The sequence below is a fragment of the Camelina sativa genome, chromosome 6 (assembly GCF_030686135.1).
Source record: "Camelina sativa cultivar CO46 ecotype springtype chromosome 6, ASM3068613v1".
Lineage (NCBI taxonomy): Eukaryota > Viridiplantae > Streptophyta > Magnoliopsida > Brassicales > Brassicaceae > Camelina > Camelina sativa.
Genome location: NC_141885.1, coordinates 19,535,553 through 19,558,306, shown reverse-complemented (window position 1 = coordinate 19,558,306; position 22,754 = coordinate 19,535,553). Strand labels below are relative to the sequence as shown.

The 22,754-nt window shown below is 37.0% G+C and overlaps 5 protein-coding genes and 1 pseudogene across 5 annotated transcripts; 2 read left to right on the top strand and 4 right to left on the bottom strand.

The window, feature by feature from the left end:
* Positions 1-3,702: 3,702 nt before the first annotated feature.
* LOC104791678 (uncharacterized) lies at positions 3,703-6,106 on the top strand. The gene is made up of 7 exons (XM_010517618.2): positions 3,703-4,022; positions 4,132-4,387; positions 4,489-4,674; positions 4,775-5,423; positions 5,509-5,615; positions 5,694-5,753; positions 5,855-6,106. The coding sequence occupies exons 1-7, from the start codon at positions 3,849-3,851 to the stop codon at positions 5,863-5,865; spliced, it is 1,443 nt and encodes a 480-aa protein (XP_010515920.2). The 5' UTR covers positions 3,703-3,848; the 3' UTR covers positions 5,866-6,106.
* Positions 6,080-7,959, bottom strand: LOC104791677 (fructose-1,6-bisphosphatase 1, chloroplastic-like). The gene is made up of 4 exons (XM_010517616.3): positions 7,402-7,959; positions 7,025-7,252; positions 6,415-6,921; positions 6,080-6,290 (listed from the first exon to the last, which is right to left on the bottom strand). The coding sequence occupies exons 1-4, from the start codon at positions 7,843-7,845 to the stop codon at positions 6,219-6,221; spliced, it is 1,251 nt and encodes a 416-aa protein (XP_010515918.1). The 5' UTR covers positions 7,846-7,959; the 3' UTR covers positions 6,080-6,218.
* A 306-nt stretch (positions 7,960-8,265) lies between these two features.
* LOC104699115 (B3 domain-containing protein REM20-like) lies at positions 8,266-11,309 on the bottom strand (annotated as a pseudogene).
* Positions 11,310-12,434: 1,125 nt separating this feature from the next.
* Positions 12,435-14,027, top strand: LOC104791676 (uncharacterized). Its single transcript, XM_010517615.2, has 3 exons — positions 12,435-12,617; positions 12,748-13,068; positions 13,642-14,027. Exons 1-3 carry the CDS (start codon positions 12,551-12,553, stop codon positions 13,803-13,805), a joined length of 552 nt encoding a protein of 183 aa, XP_010515917.2. The 5' UTR covers positions 12,435-12,550; the 3' UTR covers positions 13,806-14,027.
* A 216-nt stretch (positions 14,028-14,243) lies between these two features.
* Positions 14,244-17,117, bottom strand: LOC104791675 (serine/threonine-protein kinase BSK6). The gene is made up of 9 exons (XM_010517614.3): positions 16,746-17,117; positions 16,419-16,627; positions 16,175-16,310; positions 15,954-16,087; positions 15,765-15,870; positions 15,574-15,659; positions 15,036-15,392; positions 14,832-14,945; positions 14,244-14,710 (listed from the first exon to the last, which is right to left on the bottom strand). Exons 1-9 carry the CDS (start codon positions 16,828-16,830, stop codon positions 14,462-14,464), a joined length of 1,476 nt encoding a protein of 491 aa, XP_010515916.2. The 5' UTR covers positions 16,831-17,117; the 3' UTR covers positions 14,244-14,461.
* Positions 17,118-19,911: 2,794 nt separating this feature from the next.
* LOC104791674 (phosphatidylinositol:ceramide inositolphosphotransferase 1-like) lies at positions 19,912-22,739 on the bottom strand. The gene is made up of 11 exons (XM_010517613.3): positions 22,069-22,739; positions 21,896-21,985; positions 21,563-21,649; positions 21,410-21,478; positions 21,241-21,321; positions 21,080-21,151; positions 20,936-20,996; positions 20,748-20,850; positions 20,527-20,669; positions 20,337-20,443; positions 19,912-20,255 (listed from the first exon to the last, which is right to left on the bottom strand). Exons 1-11 carry the CDS (start codon positions 22,099-22,101, stop codon positions 20,184-20,186), a joined length of 918 nt encoding a protein of 305 aa, XP_010515915.1. The 5' UTR covers positions 22,102-22,739; the 3' UTR covers positions 19,912-20,183.
* Positions 22,740-22,754: the final 15 nt, after the last annotated feature.

Below are 22,754 nucleotides of genomic sequence, written 5' to 3'. Positions count from 1 at the left end.
GGGGAAAAAAAGAGGTAATGATCAAATCAGTAGCGACCGCCGTCCCTACCTTTGTCATGTCATGCCTTCGTCTTCCAAAACAGGTCACACGGAAACTCACTAGTGCGGTTTCCAATTTTTGGTGGAGTGCTTCCGGGGACACACGAGGGCTACACTGGTTAGCCTGGGATAAGTTATGTGTTGGTAAGCTTGATGGTGGTCTGGGTTTCCGGTGTTTGGATGATTTTAACACCGCTTTGTTAGCTAAACAACTTTGGCGGTTAATCATAGCTCTAGACTCATTATTTGCTAAGGTTTTTAAAGGTCGGTACTATAGGCATTCCAACCCGTTGGATCCAATCAGATCTTATTCGCCATTTTATGGATGGCGAAGTATGGTGTTTGCTCGCTCTCTGGTAAACAAAGGACTCATTAAACGAGTAGGATCCAGTGACTCCATTTTAGTATAGTCAGATCCCTGGAACCCTGCTCAACCCCCGAGACCAGCATTACGTTTGGGATCGCCCATTGATCCCTCGCTTAGAGTTGAAACCTTTATTGACAGGAGTTCACATTCCTGGAATGTGGCTTTACTTTCGGCCTCTTTCGAGCCAGAGGATGTTGCCATTATTCACTGGATAGGTTGGGTTGGCATTTGACAAAGACGGGTCTATACACAGTTAAATCTGGGTATAATGCTTTACGTCATAACCAGACGGTCTCTGCATGTGGTTATGGCCCTAACATTATTCCTTTACAAGCGTTTGTCTGGCAGATTCGGTGTCTACCAAAAATTAGACATTTTTTATGGCAAACAATTAGGGGTTGTATGGCGACCACAACTAATCTACGGCGGCACGGCATGTCATGTGATCTTGATTGTAGTCGTTGTGGTGGATATGAGGAAACAATCAGTCATGCTTTATTTTTATGCCCTCCGGCTTGGCAGGTCTGGGCCATGTCCTTCTTCCCGACATCCCCGGACTGTTTCCCTTCAAAATCGGTCTACGCAAACATGGACTATTTATTTTGGAGATCCCCGCAGAATCCTTCAGTGGATATTTTCCCATGGATTATATGGTATATTTGCAAGGCCAGGAATGATAAATTTTTTAGCAATTTGGATTCCAACCCGCTAGCAATTCTACAGTTAGCGGAGGAGGAAGCAAAACTTTGGTTCTCGGCACAAGCGGACACATTAGAAATCTCTCATCAGAATGGGTCTCATCCCACTACTGGTCCTATGCTTACGGAAATGGCTCTAGCCAACAGATACGGGAACAGCTCCCGATGCTATGTGGATGGATCTTGGAAGGTGACTGGCCAGTATACAGGACGAGGATTGTATTGCATTTCCCCTGAGGGGGAGTCTCCCACCATGGGTGCATCTAACCTTCGCCGTACCTTGTCACCCCTCCATGCAGAAGTGGAAGCTCTACTCTGGGCAATGCGCTGTATGATCGGTGCGGATATTGAAAATGTTATTTTTCTCACAGACTGTTCTGATTTGGTGAAGATGGTGGCTTCGCCAACCGAGTGGCCTGCCTTCAAGACATATTTGGACAAGATTGAGGCGGACAAGGAGGAGTTCCAATCCGTTGCACTAGTCCAGGTCCCCCGAACACAAAATAGTAATGCAGACAAGCTGGCACGACGTGCTAGAGCCAAGTCACATCAAATTACCTTTTTTGTTTTTTTTTGTTTTTTGGACAAACATATGATTCATTCCATTAAAATAGAACACAACATACAACAGAGAGTTCAAGGTTTAAAGAACAATGAAGTAAGGCAATCCCCAAAGCCAATACAACAAAGAGATAAAGATAGATAAAGGTCATCGAAATTGTAGACTTGAGAGCTATGAACCAACTCCTTGCAAGAGTTTTGGAACCTGTGATGTCAAGAAATAACGATGCTTCTTCCATGAAAACTTAAATGGATGAGAAGATGGCCTTTGTCTTAGATTGAAGACTAAGCGGCGTTGAGAAAGCTAAAGTTGAGAACCTCACTGGAATGAGGAAGTCTACCCAAAGGAGAGCTTTGCCATGGGTTTGAGCAGGGTTAAGAATGCTCTGTTTGAGGATAGATAAAGGGTTTATTGCGGTCTTAGTCTCAAGGGTGAAAAACTTGAAGATGTTGTGGTAACCCCAACTACAAAGAATTGGGATCATAATGCCACTAATCTTCAGGTTTTTAAGTGGGAACTTCAAAAAGTTGATGAGAGGCAGTTTAAAGAGCTTATAAATCAGTCGGGTTGATAAAGGGAGCATGAAGACACATTGGTAACCACAGTTCTGTATGGACTGGATCATAATGCCGAGTTCATTCAAGTTGCTGACTTCAAAAGCAAGAGTCCTAGATGATTCTAATAACAGGTTGTCGAAAAAAATCTCTAACCAAACTAACAACAATGGCAGTTTATTATCCAAATGCAGTTTTCGAACAAATGGTTCCATAAAGCTACACAGCGATTGACTAGAGTGGGAGAGATTGGCATTCTGATCGAACCTGGATAAACGCAGTGGTAGAACTTGTGGATCACCTTTTGGTAATGGACTCGAGAAGCTTAATAGGCCGAGAGTAGGGAAGCCCACCAATGGGAACCCTAGTTTTCCAATCGGGGACAGGTGTTTTTCACGCTGCGACCGGACTGAATCAAGATCTGATTCAGCGGTTTGAGCATCTACGATGGGGGAAAAGATGTTGGGTGTGGTTTCAAATCGGGACTTGAGGCTTCAGAAGAGCACATAAGGAGCTTAAGATCTCCGGTTCTAGAATTTGAACCCAAGATGAGATGACCGTCGTGTGCCGTCGACGATTCCATCAGGCCAGAAAATGATGGTCCAAGCAAATCTGCTCCTGCCATCACCGGTACATGGTGTGAGATCTCTTTTTGGTGGATCGAAAACATAGGTTTGACGTTTGCTGGTTCTTCGGAAAGCTTCTCCGGTAAAGAGATGGGTAGTGGGTAAAAGCCGTGAAGACTCGACCATCTGTTCACCTCCTTGGGTTTGAGATCGGCTATTGAAACCATGTGGTTGGAAAGGGATCTAGAGGGATTTAAAGGGATTAAAAGCTTAACAAAAACTAAGAAAAAGAGAATACAAAGAGTGCAAGACAAAAGGAGACGAAAACGGGTTATGTCCCGATGTCGACAAAGATTTCCTTCGCCGGCGTCAGAGGAAAGCGGTGGTGAGATTTCCTTGATTTTCGTATCTGGGAGATTGTTTACTTTAAGAAGACGAAGACCTATATATACAAATTTATAGTGTTATAAAGGTCCACAAAGGGAATAGTCACATCCAGTTATCTTTGTAAACGTTTTTCCTACCAATTAGCTCATTTAAACTGATCTTGTACTTTATTGTAAAAAAAAAATGATCCATACAAGCCATTTCTTTTTGTTTCGTTCAGTTTTCATATTATTTGATTTTTTATTTTCTATTAAGTTTCATAAGATGATCTATAGCCATTTTATATATATCATAAACCAAAACATGTAATATTAGTTATATAAATAAAAATAAAAATGTAATATTGACCAAAATTTGAGAAAAAAAATCAAGTACTGTATTATTAATTTTTTTTTGTCCAAAAGAAAAAACTATCACCAATTTTAATTTTAATATTCAGATTATCCAGAATACTAAAAACATTTCAAGCTTGCCGCCAAACACAATCTCCCGGCGAAATTTTTAAGAAAACGACACCGTTCAAGAAGGAGCGTTTTGAAAATCTCCCGCTGCTATGTGATATTTTACTATACTTTCTTCAGGTCTTTTCAGCTTCGCTCTCTCTTTAATTAGCTTTCATCATCTCCGTCGTCTTATCTAAATTAGGGTTTTCAATTTTATTCAGAGAAAAAAGCAATGGGTAAATCGAGCAGATCCAAAGGATCGCGTATCATCGGGAAAGGTGAAGTTACCCCAACGCAAATTGCGTTTATCGTCGACCGCTACCTCTTCGACAATCAATTCACTGAAACCCGAAATCTCTTTAGATCTGAAGCTTCCTCTCTCATCTCTAACTCCCCACTTCGCCATGTACGCAAACTTTAAATAAAAAGCCCTAAAGTTCTTGATTTTGTTTTAATCTGTTTGAAAAAATGGGATTATTTAATTAATTTGGGGATTTTTTTTTTGATAATTGCAGGTTCCGAATAGTTTGATGACTCTTGATGATATGTTGAACGATTACGTTTCTCTAAAAGAGCAGAAAGTGACTATTGATCAGGAGAGAGTGAGATTGGATCAGGAGAAGGTTAGGGTTCATAATCTGTTGCAGGGGATGCAGAATGTGATGAATTCTTACAACGCCTCCCTCACCACTCCTCCTCCTCCTCCTCCTCCGGCTACAGTAGCTCCGACTTCTCTACAGAAAAATCAAACTGTCTCTTCTTCTTCTACAGGTTTGCAGTTTTTGTTTAGCTGGTTCTAATTTGGAACGATTGATTACTAGGTTAGCCTGGTTTAGATCTTGATCTTGTCATGTGCTACACATTAATTTCAGGCTTAACTCAATACAACAACACTCCAAATGTTATGCCAGTGTCATTGCTTGGTAACAAAAGAGTAGATTTTGGTAATTTTTCAACACCTTCGACTACTCAGTCTATAACCAGGAAAAGAAAAGGTTCTCAAGTTTCTGTAGGAGCTCCTCCTGTAACTAGGAAAGCGCGGATTACAACAGCAAATGGTATGTTTCTATGCCTACCAGGTTTATTTAACTTTGATGTACTTGCCTTTGCATCTCTAGTACTCTGAAACTTAATTGTGTCTTCTTGTTTTTGGACCAGGGACTAATAAGATCACACAAACTGATAAAGCAGCTAACAATTTCTCATCCCAAACTCCATCTGAAACTGTGCCATTAGCCAAAAGCTCTGCAACTAATGAATTGATTGGTCATGGGTCGAGTGTGGCGAAGTGTTTGTTCAATAAGCCTGATTTGTTGGTTACTACTAGTTCAGCATGCCTCAGGACACCACAAAAACATGCTTCTCCTGGAATTGATAAGTCCAACAGTCCACAGAAAGAAGTTACTCCTACAAACTGCACGATTGTTACAAAGGAGAAATTCACAATTAGTCCTCTCAAGCAAATTACTTCTTATTCAATGGAAAGAAGTCATCTAATTTCTTCTTCTTCACCGGTCAAGTCTAACCTGAAGATGTCAAATAAGAGAGACCATGTGAAAGGAAAGCTCAACTTTGATGACGCTGATACACAAATGTGCTTAGAGGCACCTGCCACTGAAGATTTGGTTTCAGCTTCTACATCCGGGTCTGAGCCAGAAGTTGATTTATTTGACATGGACTTTTCTAATTTCTTGGGTGAAAACTACAGCCTCTCGGAGCTACTAGTTGATTTTGATCTTGGTTGTGAAGCAAGTACAAATCATTGCTTGCCACAGGCCTCAAATGCACCCATTGAAACTGTTTCAGGGTAGGTGGTTAGTTTTGTAAGATCATCTTTTTTGTAATTGGCTATTATGTTGTGACATCTTCTTATACGCTATTCTACATCACAGGTCGTCTCCTGAATCAGGGGGTGTTAATATCGAGTCTGACCAGGCCTTTTTGGATTATACATCAACTGTGACTGAAGTGACTCAAGGGAAAGACATGAACAGTCAAGGTGAGTATTTTCTGGTCTGCATTTGATTACAGATATACATTTTGCCCTTTTCACTCATTATTGATGCTTCATTTGCAGGAAATGATGCCAAGACCGTTGCAAACTCATTAACACAATGCAATCATCTCTCGAGTCCTGGTACTTTTGCTAACTCATTCTCCCAATGATGTGATCATACTCGAGATTTTTAAGATGTATTGATCCTCTCCCTAACTCAAGCCGTTCTTCTCTTCACACAGCCAAATGTTGAAGGCAGAGAGTGACATTACAGATGACTGATTTTGAAGACTAAGCTGTTAATTTTTGAAGACCACCAGTGCAAGATCCTCTGCTTTTGGCCTAACTATGCTGTTAGTTTTTTAAAGGATCTGTGAAATATGAAAGTTCTATCTCCTTTGGTCGCTCCCAATTAACTAGTAGTACATGTAAGTTGTATAAATTAAACTTGTTCTTTTTTGGCTCTATAATTTAACAGCTGGTTTCTCTCTCTATTCATATCGACAACAAAATAGGACTTTCACCATTATACATCTATTTGCATGTACCATGTAGTCAGAAAGTGGCTTACAATAGATATTAAATGGCTTATGTTTGGTACAAGAGTCAAGCCAAGTACTTCTCTAGCTTCTCCACTTCCTCCGTGCTTCCAATGTACAGTGGAACTCTCTGATGTATCTGCGTCAGGTATTACAAACATAAGAATTAGTCTGTTCTGTTGACACCAATCTTAGACGTAAGCTTAGCAGTAGGGTGGGCATAAGAATCTAATCAAACCAAAAAACTATTTGATTTGAGTTACCTCGGTCGGTTGGATATCTAGTACTCTCTGGTGTCCATCAGACCCTTTGCCTCCGGCTTGTTCAACGATGAAACTCATTGGTGCACACTCATACAAAAGCCTAAGCTTTCCATTTTTGCTCTTTGCGTCACGAGGGTACCCGTAAATCCCACCGTACAACAAAGTCCTGTGAAAGTCTCCGACCAAACTTCCAATGTACCTTGCGGAATAAGGCTTCCCACTTGGACCAGGGTCCTTGAGGGAATCCATGTACTTCTTTAGTTTATCGTCCCACATCTGGTAATTCCCTTCGTTGAAAGAGTAGATTTTACCGGCTTTCGGGATCTGAATGTTTTCTTGCGTAAGAACAAACTCACCGTACATCGGATCGAGCGTGAAGGAGAAAACGCCTTTGCCTAGAGTTAAAACGAAGATAACTGAGCTCGAGTACATACAGTATCCAGCTGCCAGCAAGTTGCTCCCTGGCTGGCACACGTTTACAATACACCTTTGTTCTTCTGACCCAAGCTGCAACAACATTATAAGCCAAAGGTCACGTAATTTACAATGTATCTCTTATCTCCTAAACTAAACAAAAATATATGGAAGTGAAAGGAAGAGAGTAATATACAGCTGAGATATCTTCGGAGTCGTCGACAATACATTCGTCATTGGGGCTGTAGATACCGAAGATGGAACCGGTAGAGACAGCAGCGTCAATGTTGGAGGAACCGTCAAGAGGGTCAAACACAACGACGTAGTTACCAGAGTAACTCTCCTCCACCGCTACTGGCACGTCCTCTTCCTCCGACGCAATGATCCCAGTTCTTCCACTTGATCTCAAACAGTTCGAAAACACCTGCAGACACCACACACCACTCAATCTTTAAACTATGGTTTATGTCTAGTAAACTGAAATTAAGTGGTCTACATTAACAAGTTTACATATTAAAAGCTAACAAAAATAAAGTCTATTTTAATGAACTTAAAGCAGCGTGTGTGTGTGACCTCATTAGAGATGACGTCAAGCTTCTTCTGATCCTCTCCCTGAATATTAATGGCGCCTTGAACTCCGGTAAGATTAGAGATTCCGGCACGTTGAACAAGTGAAGCGATCTGCTTACAAGCCATGGATATGCTCGACATCACTATCGTCAGCTCCGCATCTATCTCTCCTTTCATCTCTTGTCTCAACAACCAGCTCGTCAACGTCTCAAGCTCGTATCCACTCTTCTTCCTCGCAGCTGGTTTCGTCTCAGCCGATGTAGCATCCGCCGCCACAGCCATACACCTCACTCCACCGCCAACATGATGATGGTTTCTCACTCGTTTCCCATTGTTGGAGAACAGAGATCTCGGGAAGAGGATTGAAGTCTGAGATGATGGCGCCACGTGGCGTGAGCTTGAGATAAGAAGGTGAGACGAAGACGTTTTTGCGGCAGTTGCTGCCATTTTTCTTTTTTTTTTTGCTGTGTTGTTTTGTAAGAACAAAAAAAGGATGGTAATGGTTTTTGTTTTGGTCGAGGGAGGAAGAGGATCGGGATATTCGGATTGTGAGGTGGACGAAGGATTCGGATTCATGTGGGTTTCTCTCTACTTATCTTGTGATATGACACGTGGCTTTGCTCTAAAACATTAGAAAAGATAAAGCATATGGCTATATAGGCCAGTTTTATTTGTTAAGGGATCAGTAGTAGTAAGCTAAAATGTAGTAAATAGAGTTGGGCTTTATGACAATTTTAAAAAAATTTCGTCTTAGAGTAGGCGTGGGTGGACGTATAAACCAAACTAAACCGAGGTAAATTGAGATTTGATGACAGGTAAACCAAACCAGTTGAAAGAAAACAAGAATTTTATGCCAAGAAAACATTGTTACTCTTCATCTGCCCATTTGCCTTTAAGCCCTACCAAGGTCCCTTCTTCATCAATGTACCTAACGGAATTACCAAACTTAAGGTCATTTTCTTTCACAACATTAGCTGGAATCAACTGGCACAAAACAAAACCACCACAACATGTAAAAACCATATTGAAAGTAAAGAGAGAAAGTAACTGAATATCTTAAGTCTTTTGTCAATTTTACCAGTTCATAAATCCTCTTCTTGAGGGTAGTTGGGAGGTGTAGATTAGTTAGCGCTTTAATGTCGACGTTCCCTTCAAAAACTGAAACAAAACAAGCTTAACAATACTAGTTTTTTGGATTAACGATGTTTAATACTTTGAAAAAAAAACTATCACACCTGCAGCAGCATCAGATTCAGTATCATCCTCCTCAAGTGGATGAAGACTCTGGCTGATTTCTTCATCTTCACCTAAGCTAAGGTCATAATCAACATCCATTGAAGGTTCTTAGTCTTCTTCAGAATCAGAACTAGAACCAGAAAGCTCTATTGTCTCTGCTTCAGCTCTGGTCTCTTTACAACCCCAAACGACCAAACACACTAACTTAAAAGGTTCGTACACGAATGTCAAGAACTCTCCGTCCACAAGTTCATGGTCCTGTGCAACGTGCTCACTGTCCAATCTCTTCCTCCACTGCCTTGGAGCTTTGCTGTGTTTGGTAGTGGGTCAGCAAGGAGTTCGATGAAGGACAAAGGAATCGCCTGATGATCCAAACACATATATGTTAACATTGTTATTACTTAAATCAAACAGAAACCATGGTTTCTTAGTTTTAACAAGCGTATTAACACACATTAAACTATCATAAAAGCCATCGAGTCTCTCTGTTTTTCAAGTTTACCAGCGACAGTTTTAACCTACGCTTTACTGAGAGAGTATTTACTGCGAGTGGTAACAGTTTTAATCTTTTAGTCTCTCTGTTTTTCAAGTTTACCAGCGACAGTAGCAATAAGGTCAACAGTCTTGCCATCCAAGGGCGGACCCAAGTGAGAGAGCATGGGGTCAGTTGACCCCTCATTAAAAAAAAAGTTATATAGTGTAAATTTACCAGTTTTTAATACAATTGATTATAATGAACCCATAAAAAATAGTTTCTTTAGTCTAAAACCCATAAATCTATTTGTTTTTGTTTAATTTTCTTTCAGTATTTTATTAGCCCATTTCTAAAAGATATATTTTTGTATGTTTTAATTAACAGAAATATAGAAAAAAAATAAAATCTTTCTTTGTCTGAATTATCTCTAATATTAGTGATTTTACATATTTTCATATCACATAAAACTAAAAATAAAATATAAAACCCAATATTTTCTAATTTTCTTTCTTCAACAAATCAAAAACTTCTAACTTAATTAGCATAAGTATATTTATCAAAAAAAAAATATTTCTATCCAAAATTGACTTTCAAAGTTATATTTCGACCCTTTTAAAAAAACTTTATAAATTTGCTATTAGAAAAAGTTGATTTAGGATCTCTTCTCTTCTTTTATAACGGTCCTAAACGGTTAATAGGCACGAAAATTGCGACTAGGAGATCTGAATCACTGGGGACAGTGAGTGTAAACAGAAGGAAGTAGACAAAAGTGTCAAAACCAAGTAAAACATATCTCGATTGACTATGTAATTAGTCGATTCTGTAATTAGTCTTCAACTGCAAGCTTCATCTTCAACCAAACGAAGCAGCATGTGCCTGGTTTTACACTTCCACTGGCCAGCATCAAAGAGCAGGAATATGACAGCGTTATTCTGATAACGCATTGATCTTATGTTCCCAAACTACCAATACCAATATTAACATAACTATATTTTAATTCCTTTTGTTAGTTGTGATTCATTTGTTTGCTATTTGTAAAAATGTAAGCAAAGCCGTTTTCTTTTTAATATGTATGACGTTAATCTGATAACGCATTGATCTTATGTTCCCAAACTACCAATACCAATATCAACATAACTATATTTTAATTCCTTTTGTTAGTTGTGATTTTCATTTGTTTGCGATTTGTAAAAATGTAAAAATGTAAGCAAAGTCGTTTTTTTTTTAATATGTACGTAATAGGTTCATAACTTAATTCGTTGATGGTAAAATAAGAATATATACATATATGAAATTATGGCCTACTAGAACTTAGGCCGTCTAGCGAAATCCAAATGATAGATTAAGATTACTCTTACCTTCGTCATTCTATAAAAAATCAATAACATGAGTTTAAAATTGTATTATTTACCCAAGACCAAAAAATATCCCCTTTATAAATACGCATATATATATATACCCCTCCACCAAGACAATTTCAAATTATAAACACCTACCACTGCTATTCAATTTTCGCCCTTTATCTCTCTCAAAATGGTGCTTTCTTCACTTCTAGCTATGCATCATAATTTGTCCATGCAAACTAATCAAACCGAAAATTTCTATCATAATGTATTATTATTATTATGGCTAATAGTATTATCAGCTATTTAAATGAGTTACGTGTAGCTATGTTGTCCAGGTAAATCGAAATGTTACAAAACTGCATTCTTAAAGTGTGATTTTGTGGAGGAAAAACTACAATGTTTTGTGATTTTGTCTGCCTTGACGTGATTAAAACAAGGAACAAGGTAAAAATGTAATATAAACAGTTGATGGCTCTATCAAAAAAGTAAATATGAAACCGAGTTGGATTATAATTAATGAAAGCAATTTTAGAAAAAGTCATCAGAGATTCATGTTGGCTGTCTAATCGATGTAATGCATGGTATTAGGAACATATTTTTTTTTAATATTCGGGGTGATGCTGCATCAAAACAGAAGTATTTGTGTGCGTTAGGACAACCAATTAATGGCAGATTTATTAGACTTTTTAATTGCACTTTTTTTTCTCTTTTTAATTTATTTATTACTGATGTGTTATTTCACCACAGTGTAATAAATTGAGGATGAATTCTTGAGTTTCCAAATTATTCAACTCAAACGAAACAATACCAATTGTCAATTTTTTAATACAAAAAGTTATAGCTAGATATTCCATCGTTCTCAGAATGGTAAAGCGGATAATTTAGCACGACGAGTTCGTACAACTCCGCATTTAGTTATTTATGTAAACAATGTTCCTTCGTTTTAGCTTGTTTAAGTCATTCTTGTAAGTTGTTGTAAAAAAAAAAAAGTTATAGCTAGATAGATCTCATATATATGTTTTTTTTTGGAAATATGTAGTAAAGACAATTAAACAGTAGCAAGGTTAAGGGAGATAAATAAAGCTGTTAGTAAATTTACTACTATCTTCTACCATGGGTCTCTAGGCACAACATATATTGATTACTGATAAAAAAAATATATTAAAGTTTAAATAAATACAGAAATGTCCCTCAAATTATCTTGAACTAACGCGTTGAGTCAAAGACGGACGTGAAGGCATGTATTGTACGCACGTCGGCTTTGTTACCAAGAAACTCCCTCACCATAAACAAAAAGTCTTTAATTAGTCCTGCAAATGACAATGATAATCCAACTAAATCTTTTACAATCTTTTTAAAACCTTTTTGATTACGTTCCCCCAAACATTAAGTGATTAAACAATAGTATATCATGTAGACATTTTTATTTGTGATGGAGTTGCTAATAACCTTCTGCTACCAAATTTGGTCCATTTGTAAAATTAGTCGGACGCTACGGCAATCCAGGCACATAGTCCCAATATAAACAGAATGTAAAATTACCCTAGTTCATTATATCGTTGATAATACATAGCAGCAACTCAATGATACATAAATAATCATCTTAATCCCGTATTCAAACTTTTGTAAACCTTTGAACGAACTATAATTAGGTTTATTTTATAAATAAAATTACAATTTATCGGAATATTCCACTTCCAAGTTTATGACTTTTTTTATAATTCCCACAAAAATATGCATATATGTATCGATGAGATTATAGAAACATTTTTTAGAACATATATATCCTGACTAAGCACCTAACAAAAAGAAAAACAAAGAATTGCAACTACTATACAAAATGTAATCTTTACTTTTGAGTTTTGACAAAAACAATTCTTACTATTATCGTAACACCACCATATATAGAGAATATTATAAAGGGAAAAACTCCACAACATTCCCTTCAACATATACGCGTCCTATTTCCACGTTCTCTCTTATATTATTACTCTTTCCCTTGAAAACATCAAAGAGGTTCAAAATCTTTAACCCCTACAACTCAAAAACAAGGGAGAAAGAGAAGAAGAGAGAAAGAAAGAAAAACTCAAAAGCGATGTCTTATTCTTCCATCAAATTGCCAATCGTTCTCATCCTCTCATCTCTTCTCCATGCAGCTTTAGGTATGTTACAAACATATATGTATCATGACGGATTTAAAATAAACTATAGGAAAATTAAAGCCTTTAATCCTCATCATGTGAATCTTTGTTTCCATTCTTATGTTTTATTATTTCTATACAATTTTTTCAGGGGAAAACATCATTTGCGAGAATCTGCCAACGAACATGTGCGCGTTCTCAATATCAGCTTCCGGGAAAAGATGTTTGTTGGAAACGGCTAATGTCGCCGGAGAATACACTTGCCGGACTTCCGCGGTTGATGTGGAAGGGATTGTAAACCACGTGGAGAGCGACGAGTGCGTTGCCGCTTGTGGGGTTGATCGGAAAACCGTAGGGATCTCGTCGGACTCATTGATGGAGGCAGGATTCGCCGCTAAGATTTGCTCGCCGGCTTGCTTGGACTATTGCCCTAACATTCTTGATCTCTATTTCAATCTTGCCGCCGGTGAAGGTACCAAAATCAATATTTCCCTTTAGCATTTAAAATAATATTCATGCATACATGATTATACGAATTGCATACGTGATGAAAATATTTTGATGTACAAGGTCTTCTTTTGTTTTGTTTTTTTTGTTTTTTTTGTGCTTAGAAGATTTAATAATGTGATTCTAGTTTCTTTCCAACAAGTTTTGTTGAGAATTTCATACTTTATTTTCCAATATATGAAAAAATGTATTTACCAAAGTACGAAAGTTTTTCAAGAATGGTCGTAAACTAGAAAAAGTGTTAGTTTATGGTCTTTATCATGGCTTATTAATGTAGTAATTAAGAATAAATATTTGTGTGTTTTGGTAGTAGATTCGTCGAGTTTCTTACACATGCATTGGAAACTCACTTTCATGTTTTTTTTGACATTTCGTATCGTCAAAGCAAGGAATTTTGGTAGGAGCTATAGATGGTTATGCTTCACTTAACATTAAATAATAGCGATTCTCTTTTTCATTGAATCCTATATATGATTTTAGGTTGGTAGTAAATAAATGAACCAAAGATGTAACGTACGTACCAATTGACTTCATGCAGGTGCATTTTTACCTGATCTATGCGATGCCCACCGGATGAATCCTCACCGTTCGATGTTGGAAATCCTCAGCTCCGGCGCCGCCCCAGGCCCTGTCCCCGAGGTTGCACCAGGCCCTTCCTCCGAAGACGTCACATCTCCTGCTCTAGCTCCGGCTTCTATGTAAAATGTTTTCGTTAATTCCACACGTGTGTGTGTGTTATACTTTATATTTAATATTTCGATTGATGATCCATGTTTCATGGACCGTATCTTACGTTTTCTATGATTTGATGCGATATATCATCAATTGATTCATATGAGAGAAGAGGATACAGAGTGAGTGAGTTTGAATTTTTGTATCTGTTTCTTAAATAACATTTTCCAATATAATAACGACTTTATGAAACCATTGTTTTGTTTTCTTGTTCTATAAAAATATATGTCATGTGCAATCGCATGTCTTAGACTCATTATCGAAATTACAAAACATGACATGAGATTTTTATTGATAAACATATAAATAAACATACAATCAAGTTTCTTATAAGTTTGTTGTACCAAAATTTCATAAGAATGTTAAATTGAAAATAACTGATTGGTAAATGGACAAAGCCTGCAAAAATTCTCTCAAATAGACCTTCACATGAGGCTACTAGAAATCACAAGCATCACCATGATTCGGAAAATAAATACAAAGAAGATCAGAAGGCATCAAAAGTATATGCATATATAATAGATACACCCACATATGTGTGTATGTGCATATAGATGGAGATAGAGAGAAAGAAAGAGAGAGAGAGGCAACAAAATAAGCCTATACAAAGCTTTCGAAAACGCTATTTAGCAGCGCTTGTTAGTCTTCTTAGCTTCCAATGTAGTCCCGTCTTTAAGAGCTTGCTGAGCATCGGCTTCCATACCGAGCTTGAACAAGCAAGCCGCTTGAAGATACAAAGCGGTTGGCCATTCTGGAGATACAACCTGTGCCTGCAATGCATCGGTCAGAGCTTCTTGTGCGTTCTCGTTCATCAGATATGACAAGCACCGCCGCGCGTGGACCGTTGGTGATACCATCGTTCCTCCATCAATGAACTATATCATATAACAAACCAGTCACTTGAATTAGTGTCTATCTCTACGATGGACAGAGATAGCTTATTTTTGTATATTTAATCCAAATGCAAAAGAGGTATGTTGCATTTGTAGATACTACCTGACTGTAGCAATCGACTGCTGTTGTGAAATCTTTGGAACGGAAAGATAAGTCTCCTTGCTTCTTCGAATTGAGAGATTCCTGCATCTGGTTAGTCCACATTTGAAAGGAGAGCTGCAGAAGAAGGTAAACAAAATCATATTCATAACAAGTCTCTAATGCAAAAGACTAAGCAGTGAGCAAAGGGAAGGAATAAATTAAGACCTCATTGGCAATTCCTTCATCGTCCTTGTATCCAACCTTGTTAAGTATTTCATGTATGGCTGTAAGATCCACTCTTAAGCATGCATCACCAAAGGGTGTCAAAGAAAGCGAAGGCTCTTCCTCAACCTCTGTTTCATGGGGAATACCCATAAGAACATATGAAGCTACATCAGATTCCTTCTGGAGTGTGGCAAGTGAAGTAACGAGAGATTTGACATTTGGTCTTTCACGAGCTTCATACTGCAGACAACGTGTGGCTAAACGTACTAGCTCAGTTCCATCTTCGTTTGAGAAATGACCCTCGAGAGCAGAATCCATTAACATTGCACAGTTCTTTCCCCTGATTAAGTCGAGCGCCTGTATACAAGCAAACGTTAGAGAGTCACTGAAAAAGAATGCGGCAGGAAAAAGATGATGAACTTTTTAGTGAGGATTGAAATACAGATTCTTTCCAACAACTATCCAGCAGGACGCAATGAACCAGGTCCTACATTACATCTAAATTTTGTATGTCTTTTTTTAATAGTAGAGGACCTACATGGCTCGGTGGAATATGTTTTCCACTCATGAGATCGAGCAAAACGGTTCCAAAACTGAATACTACACTCTCTGGTGTAACTCTACCTGGCACAAGATGAACAAATTTGATTTAGCTTTGGGAACTTTGTGCCCTGAAACATTTTAGAAGCTAAGGGACATATATAAACATGAAGCAAAGAGAGTCTTTACCCGTTCGCAAATACTCTGGAGGAGTAAATGCCAAGTTTGTGCTATAACTCTTCCCATCTCGACTATTTTTCATGAGTCCAAAACAAGACAACCTGGGATTCCCATCCTGTAAACCAACAAAAGATAAACAAATTTTACAACTTCAAATACAAATCACTCAGGAAACTAAAATTGAATCAATATACTCACCTTGTCAAACAAAACCCTGTAAGCATTAAGATCATGATACAAAGCTCTCCCTTTATTACTACAGTACTCCAATGCTTGTGCTAAACACATTGCAACTCTTAATCTCATCGCCCATTTCATCGGATGATTCTCCCCTATAAAACACAAAACATCCGATCAATTTCACTACCAAGACACTACACAATCTCATGAAAAAAACGCATTTTCTCACTAGTACTCACAGTGGAAAAGATGCTTTGCAAGCGTTTCGTGAGGCATAAACTCAGCAACAAGCAATCTCTCTTCTCCTTCATGACAACATCCTATCAGATTAGCCAATCTATCACTCCTCAAGCTCCCAACAGTTTTCGCTTCATCCTAAATCAAACAAACAACATTTCACCAGATTTAGACCACAACAAAAAACCAAATCTTTGCAAGAGATTAAAACGATAAGAAGGCATGAAGGAGTTTTTTCAAAATTACTAAGAACTGTCTATGATCAGCCCAAGCGAGGCGATTGAAGCGTTTAACAGCGATCAAACGACCATCATCAAGCCTTCCCCTGTAGACAACGTTAGGAGCTTTCTCGCCGTGTTCTGATACAATGTTATCTGAAGAGAAACCTCCAGTAGCAGATTTAAGCTGCTCCAATCTGAATTCTTTAAAACTCGGCCACGATTTGCCTCCATTTTCTTTTTTTAACCCAAAGAGAGAGAAGAAGAATGATAAAACACAAATCAGACGACAAAAACCCTCAAAATCAAATACGATAACAAAGATGAAACCTTTGTTGTGAAAACAGAAGCAGACCGAGATCAGGAGATTCGAGAACTGAAGCGGATTTGAAGTGAGAAGGGAACAGGCAGAATGAGAACTTAGAGCAACGAGCTCCCATTTGAGAAGGTGATCAGAGAACAGAATCGAGAGAGTGGATTTTTTGAGAAATCGAAACTATACGAAAGCTGTCATTGTTTAGCACACCGAAAAGTTGAAGTCTTTATCGATTTCGAAATGGATACTGAGAGAAAGTCTCAAGCTTTCTTCTTCTTCTTCTCGGCGTTTTCAGACTTCTCTCTACGAAGAGAATTGTTTTTTTTCTTTTTTCTTTTTGTTCTTTTTCTAATTAATATTTAAATGTTTTTTATCCGAAAGTTGTTTTTTTCCACAAAACTTTGCGCCTCTGTCTTTTTAAAAGTTAAAAAAAAATCTTTTGTTTCATTTATTTTGAATTTTTCAGAATTTCATTTTTTTTTTGTTTTTCGTTACGAAATGTTTTTTTTACTAGGGAATATAATTTTCCAAATATGTAGTGTTTTTATTAAACTTAAGCCAAATAAAAATTATAGACATGGATTTATAATAATAATATTATGAAAGAGTATAGTATATGCCCACATGAAAGAGATCAAATGAAATCATAGGGGTGAAAATTTCATAGTGAATCGCTTTTACTATTTAACCGTTGAAAGTAAAAAAGGCACAAAAAGCAAAAACACTTTTTATTCATGTTGAAACCGCGTGAACTCTCATCATTAGACCCATTTTTTGGCGATTGATTGACTTTTTTTAAGTTTTCTTTTTCTAGCTGACTATTTTTTTGGAGTATTATTATGAATTCATACCACTTTTTTAGTTATATTCCTTAAAGATTTTAACTAGGACCTAAACAATACTCGTAAAAGCGTATCTTAAGGTTGTTTTAGCCAATACTAAGGATGTACAAGACTATAACCATGAAACACTAATGGTTGACTCGACGTTATTTTCAAATTGAGTTTAGCACTAAATTTTTTTTACAATCTTCTCAAACCAGCAGAATGATCAAATCTTGGAGATGTATGATATGTATAAGAGGGCCCGGGAAAATATATAGCATGTGTCGGTGTTTGCATTCAAAACTACTATTTTTGTTTTTACGGTGTCTTTAAGACATCAAATCCCTTTGAATAGTTAACTTTCGTACTCGTTAACTTTGGTTCAATTATCAACAACTTACACTGATTCAAAAGTTGTCGTTTTTGGAGAAGAAATTATTTACAAAATTACAAATGGTTGATACACGTTATTTCCATTTCTGTAATATTTGGAAATGGTAATGATAAAAATATGACGTAGTTTAACAAAAATAAAATGTATATTTTAAAATTGTCTTGTTCTTGGCCTTTCTAGCTCAGCTGAGGAGATAGACAAATAATTGCTTGAGGACATAATAATATCTTCCTATAAATTAACTATGTAGTTAGAGGGACGTTATTACTGCATGTGTCTTGTGTGTGTTGGTAAAGCAGCCGTTACATTACTTTTCCACGTTGTTAAGTACTACTACTATTCGATTTGTCAAAACATTAATTAAACAAAGGTTAAATAAAATTAAGAACTTCATAAAAACACACCATACCAAGACAGTTGGTACAATGATAATGTCTTTGTCTTTCTGCATTTGAATGAATGATTTTACTACCCATATATATGACACTGAAGGACCCTCTTTTTGTCATAATCACTCAAATACTACAACAATACTACACACAAAAAAAAAATTGAAGAAAGAAAAAGTTTTTTGCCAGCCAAATTAAAGGTGCATCATCATGACTGCATGAAAAAGAAATGAAATTACTCGTTCCTTTGTGAAACATTGAAACAATTAATGTTCATTATCATTCCGTTCATACCAACCATATATGATCATATGTGTGCATCTCTATGTCAGTGGTGTTCCTATCTTTTGCAGCTTCTAAGCGAATAAAAGATTAGCCAATTGTCAGACGCCAAATAATCTTTGAGAATGTGACACCGAATCCTAAGAAAGAATATCTGGTCATCTCCATTAAAGTATCTTAACATAAATTTCTTAGAGTAGAGAAAGAAAAATTATTAATATAAAATTGTTTGAGTTTCTTAAATATGATTTAAAGTTTCTTAGATAAGAGGTTTTAGAAATTTTGGAGAGAATTATTACACTATCTAAGAAACTCATCAAATTAAATAATAATAATAGGATAATTTTCATTGTAAGAAACTTATATTAAAATCCATTGATGGAGAATCCTTCCACAAAAGAAGCAAAATAAAAGGAAGACAACATCGACTTTATCAAATATTTGCATTCAAGGCAGTGGGTCCAAAATATTATTCGATCGGGTAGGGCACTGAAAAAAAAAAACTGCTGATACTTTAGTATTCTATAACCTTCCTTAATAAATCCATTATCAAAAACATATGAGCATCTCTAAACACAAAGTGATATTTTGGACCATCAATTACCATGTTCTATCTTTTCCTATATATTATTCAATTAGCATGTTCTATGAAGTTGACACCCATATAAATATTGTATTAAACACCTGTTACAGCTTCATTAACCGACTCTAACGTAACGGGAAATATAGTAAATTGAAACGGTTATAGGCTTATAGAAGTTTGGCATATAAATATTGTATTAAACACCGGTTACAGCTTCATTAACCGACTCTAACGTAACGGGAAATATAGTAAATTGAAACGGTTATAGTCTTATAGAAGTCATTCCAAATATCCAAGAATGAATACAATATTGTTCGTTGGAAGTTTTGGGACTATCTAGCTAAATTGTTTTTAGTAAGAGCACCGAAAAATTGTGAAAGAGAAAAACAAAGAGACAGAGAGGGTGACAAAGTTAAGTGTCGTGAGAAGAAGATGTAAAACATGTGAGCCCACATGGGATGTGCCTTTGACCACATTCCTTACCGACATACGCCACGTTCCTCTCTTCCCTTTAGCTCTCTATCACATTTCCCATATACTTCACCCCTCAAATGTTTCTGTTTGTTTAAACTTCACCCCCAACTATATTATTCTCCACTTCCATGAACAAAAAATTATATATGATTGCTATCTAAAACTTATTTGGTAGACGGCTCTAAATCGCATCAAGATTCAAGAGAGTTGCAAAATAGCGATAGAATGTTTCATAACTATAGACAACACAACAAAAAACTGTCCCAAATTCTAATTAGATAGTAGGTATAGTCATCGTCCCAAATAGGCAGCTGGTTGTACATCTAAGTAAACGTTGATGAAAGCTAAAATGGCTACATTGGTGTTTTTGGTTATATTTTCATCATTTATCAAAAGTGTAAGATCCCTAACAAACATCAGATTACTTGACAAGCAAGGAACTGGGAATATACAAACTGCATCGTGTTCTCCCCTGGATCAATAGTCATATCATCAAATTTACCAATGATCAACAGCCCGAAAACTGAGCTCTCATGCGCCATTGGTATTGTTATCAGTGTGCCCTCCACTGCTATCTTTGCCATTCACTTGAGCCCTTGGTCTCTGAAAGACCAAATGGGTCAATTTATACATATTTATTGGGTTTTCAACCAGATTTTGAAAAAAACTAAGTCAGATGTGTACCCAATCTGCTGGATCAACACTGTTCCCATTCAAGAGTTTGGGATTCTCTTCTTTGGTTCTGTCTTTCGAGATGACAGGGAGCAACACCATTGTTCGATCAGGCAATTCTATTTTGAGAAACCAAAAATCAAATGAGATATATTTGTGGGTTTCTGCAAACTAATTTCTCAAGTAAGAAAGGAAATCAGACCTGGTAATTTGTTGTCAAGGAAGAACACAACCAAGTTCACAGTATACCACGCAACAACCACATCGACTGTGTAATGTTTACGGGACGCAATAATCAAGAGGCTTTGCAAAATGGCAATGACCCAACCTAACAGCTTTATGAACCTGAGCGGACATTTACAAGATATTATAGAGATGATACTTACGTTATTGTTTTATGACATGTCTAGAGAAACTTTGTACCTTTTAGAACCGTATTTCTGGTAAGTGCGGACAAAGACTAGTGTGAATATCATATGCGATGAGAAAATCAGGTCTCCACATCCGTATATCACCCCACGAGGAACTGATATGATCAGCGTATTACTAAATAAGAAGAAAACATACATAAAAAGATGTGTTGAAGGAAGAGGAAAATGCTGAAAACTCACAGTTAAGCAAGAGGACCTCAAGAACGTTGTGTGGCTTTGGCAACCTGGCAAGCTCAGAACCCTGTATGTAACACAAGAAACACATGAATGTGAAATTATAAATTAGGGCCCCAGTCGTGGTATAGATCTCTATTTAGTTTTTACCTCTCGACAGTGATAGTTAGGGCCAGGAAGCTGAGTCGAATAGAATGTTATGACACGGAGAAACTGACAAGCCTGTTAATGGAAAGAATTGGCAAAAGACTTCTATGAGGTAAACCTTTGAATTGCATTTATTTACTTAGCTAAAGGTAAAGGGTACTTACAACTAAGAAGGCGAGAACCCTGCACCATATCAACACAGTGTATATCTTCTTGCTTTTCACAATGAAAGGATGGAAAGTCCACTGCAAGGCGAAAACAAACCATTCATATAACGGCTGCTTAGTCAGAACAGAACCAGAGATGAATCTTTTGTATCTTGAGGAAACTCACCAGGAAAAATGAAACAAATACACAAGTGAAGACAGTTTCACTAATGTAGCCTTTATCTTGACCAAGCTCCTAAAAACACAAAAAGCCAACATATGACATTTGCTCTGAAGAATAAAGGGATCAACCAAACGAGCTGAAGTAATGGAGACAAACCGGAAGAACAAAGAAGCCGGAATCTTGAAGCGTTGGTCCTGGCCGGTGAATATAATGAACTCCCCTAGCAGCTAAACCATGAATATACTGCACAAAACAGATGCATTCAAATTAATGTCACCAAATTAAACCTGATTTGAAAAAGAGGGTAATTTCAAGTCTTGTTCTTTAATTTCTCCTAAGGCCTAAAGTTACTATAGGTATAACACAAACCATGATTGTAACCCCTTCTTCTACTCTTAAGAGCAAAAAAGGTGTCGAAATCAAATTGTATACGAAGCTCAATTACAGGTTGAAGGTATCAGAAAAAGGTGAAAGTAAAAGATAGGAAACCTGACAGAGAAGACCAGCAAGAAGATATTTCCAATTCTCAGCAAGGAGACCAATCTCTGTCGTGATTTCCGAACACAATCTCTTCCATAGCTACAGAACAAAGAGCCTAGTTACTATGAACCAGAGACAAATTACTCAACAGAGAAAGCAGAATGAGAAGAAAAAAGACGAACCTTGGAAGCTTCGCGGCGAATGTAAAGGTTCATTATAACGTTTTTTGTTGCTTACACACTTTCACTTCCTTATTACTACTTCAGACCCCAACAGTTCGTGTCAACATCATCAAACCAAACCAAAACACCCAACCAAATTTTGAAATATTTTTACCACCTAATCTCAAATTTTATCTATCTGATCGGAAAAAAAAATCCGAGGTTCGTGAATCCAAGTCGGGACAGACGCCGGTGAATCAACGATTGATTGAAGATCGGAAAAAAGGTTGAAACGAGAACGACGGCGAAACCAAAACTTGAAGAGATCAAAAGACGAGAGTGAAAGAATCTAAGAACAAAATAAGATTTTTCCTTAGACGACGATGATAACCCAAAAAGAAGGAAAAAAAAAAAAAGCCCTAAAAACAAAAATTTCTCCGTTGCCCCCAAAAATCTCTGATACAAGGCAAAATCAGCGTTTTAACCTTTTAAGCATCGTTTGGTGTGTACGATAAAACGCAAGTTCAACACGGACTAAACGGTTGAAACTTTTTTTTAAATCCCAATAAACATTAGTGGCGACTTTTATTAGTTTCAGGAAATCTCTTTTATTATTTAACCCTGAGTGGTTGTGGGTGGAATTGTTATCATTTATTTCATGTATCGTTAATTTACCCTCTCATTAATTAAGTAATCATATGATTTGA

What these genes read in the sequence shown, in the direction of transcription:
- LOC104791678 (XM_010517618.2), top strand. Translation starts at nt 3,849, where the DNA reads ATGGGTAAATCGAGCAGATCCAAAGGATCGCGTATCATCGGGAAAGGT. An exon ending in CTAACTCCCCACTTCGCCAT is followed by an intron (nt 4,023 to 4,131) that starts GTACGCAAACTT and finishes TGATAATTGCAG; the next exon opens with GTTCCGAATAGTTTGATGAC. An exon ending in GCGGATTACAACAGCAAATG is followed by an intron (nt 4,675 to 4,774) that starts GTATGTTTCTAT and finishes TTTTTGGACCAG; the next exon opens with GGACTAATAAGATCACACAA.
- LOC104791677 (XM_010517616.3), bottom strand. Translation starts at nt 7,845, where the DNA reads ATGGCAGCAACTGCCGCAAAAACGTCTTCGTCTCACCTTCTTATCTCA. An exon ending in TTGACGTCATCTCTAATGAG is followed by an intron (nt 7,253 to 7,401) that starts GTCACACACACA and finishes TGGTGTCTGCAG; the next exon opens with GTGTTTTCGAACTGTTTGAG. An exon ending in TAGATATCCAACCGACCGAG is followed by an intron (nt 6,291 to 6,414) that starts GTAACTCAAATC and finishes TACCTGACGCAG; the next exon opens with ATACATCAGAGAGTTCCACT.
- LOC104791676 (XM_010517615.2), top strand. Translation starts at nt 12,551, where the DNA reads ATGTCTTATTCTTCCATCAAATTGCCAATCGTTCTCATCCTCTCATCT. An exon ending in TCTTCTCCATGCAGCTTTAG is followed by an intron (nt 12,618 to 12,747) that starts GTATGTTACAAA and finishes CAATTTTTTCAG; the next exon opens with GGGAAAACATCATTTGCGAG. An exon ending in CAATCTTGCCGCCGGTGAAG is followed by an intron (nt 13,069 to 13,641) that starts GTACCAAAATCA and finishes GACTTCATGCAG; the next exon opens with GTGCATTTTTACCTGATCTA.
- LOC104791675 (XM_010517614.3), bottom strand. Translation starts at nt 16,830, where the DNA reads ATGGGAGCTCGTTGCTCTAAGTTCTCATTCTGCCTGTTCCCTTCTCAC. An exon ending in ACAGGGTTTTGTTTGACAAG is followed by an intron (nt 15,871 to 15,953) that starts GTGAGTATATTG and finishes GTTGGTTTACAG; the next exon opens with GATGGGAATCCCAGGTTGTC. An exon ending in CAGTCGATTGCTACAGTCAG is followed by an intron (nt 14,711 to 14,831) that starts GTAGTATCTACA and finishes TATATGATATAG; the next exon opens with TTCATTGATGGAGGAACGAT.
- LOC104791674 (XM_010517613.3), bottom strand. Translation starts at nt 22,101, where the DNA reads ATGAACCTTTACATTCGCCGCGAAGCTTCCAAG. An exon ending in TTCGCCGCGAAGCTTCCAAG is followed by an intron (nt 21,986 to 22,068) that starts GTTCGTCTTTTT and finishes TTTGTTCTGTAG; the next exon opens with CTATGGAAGAGATTGTGTTC. An exon ending in GGGTTCTCGCCTTCTTAGTT is followed by an intron (nt 21,152 to 21,240) that starts GTAAGTACCCTT and finishes TTCCATTAACAG; the next exon opens with GCTTGTCAGTTTCTCCGTGT.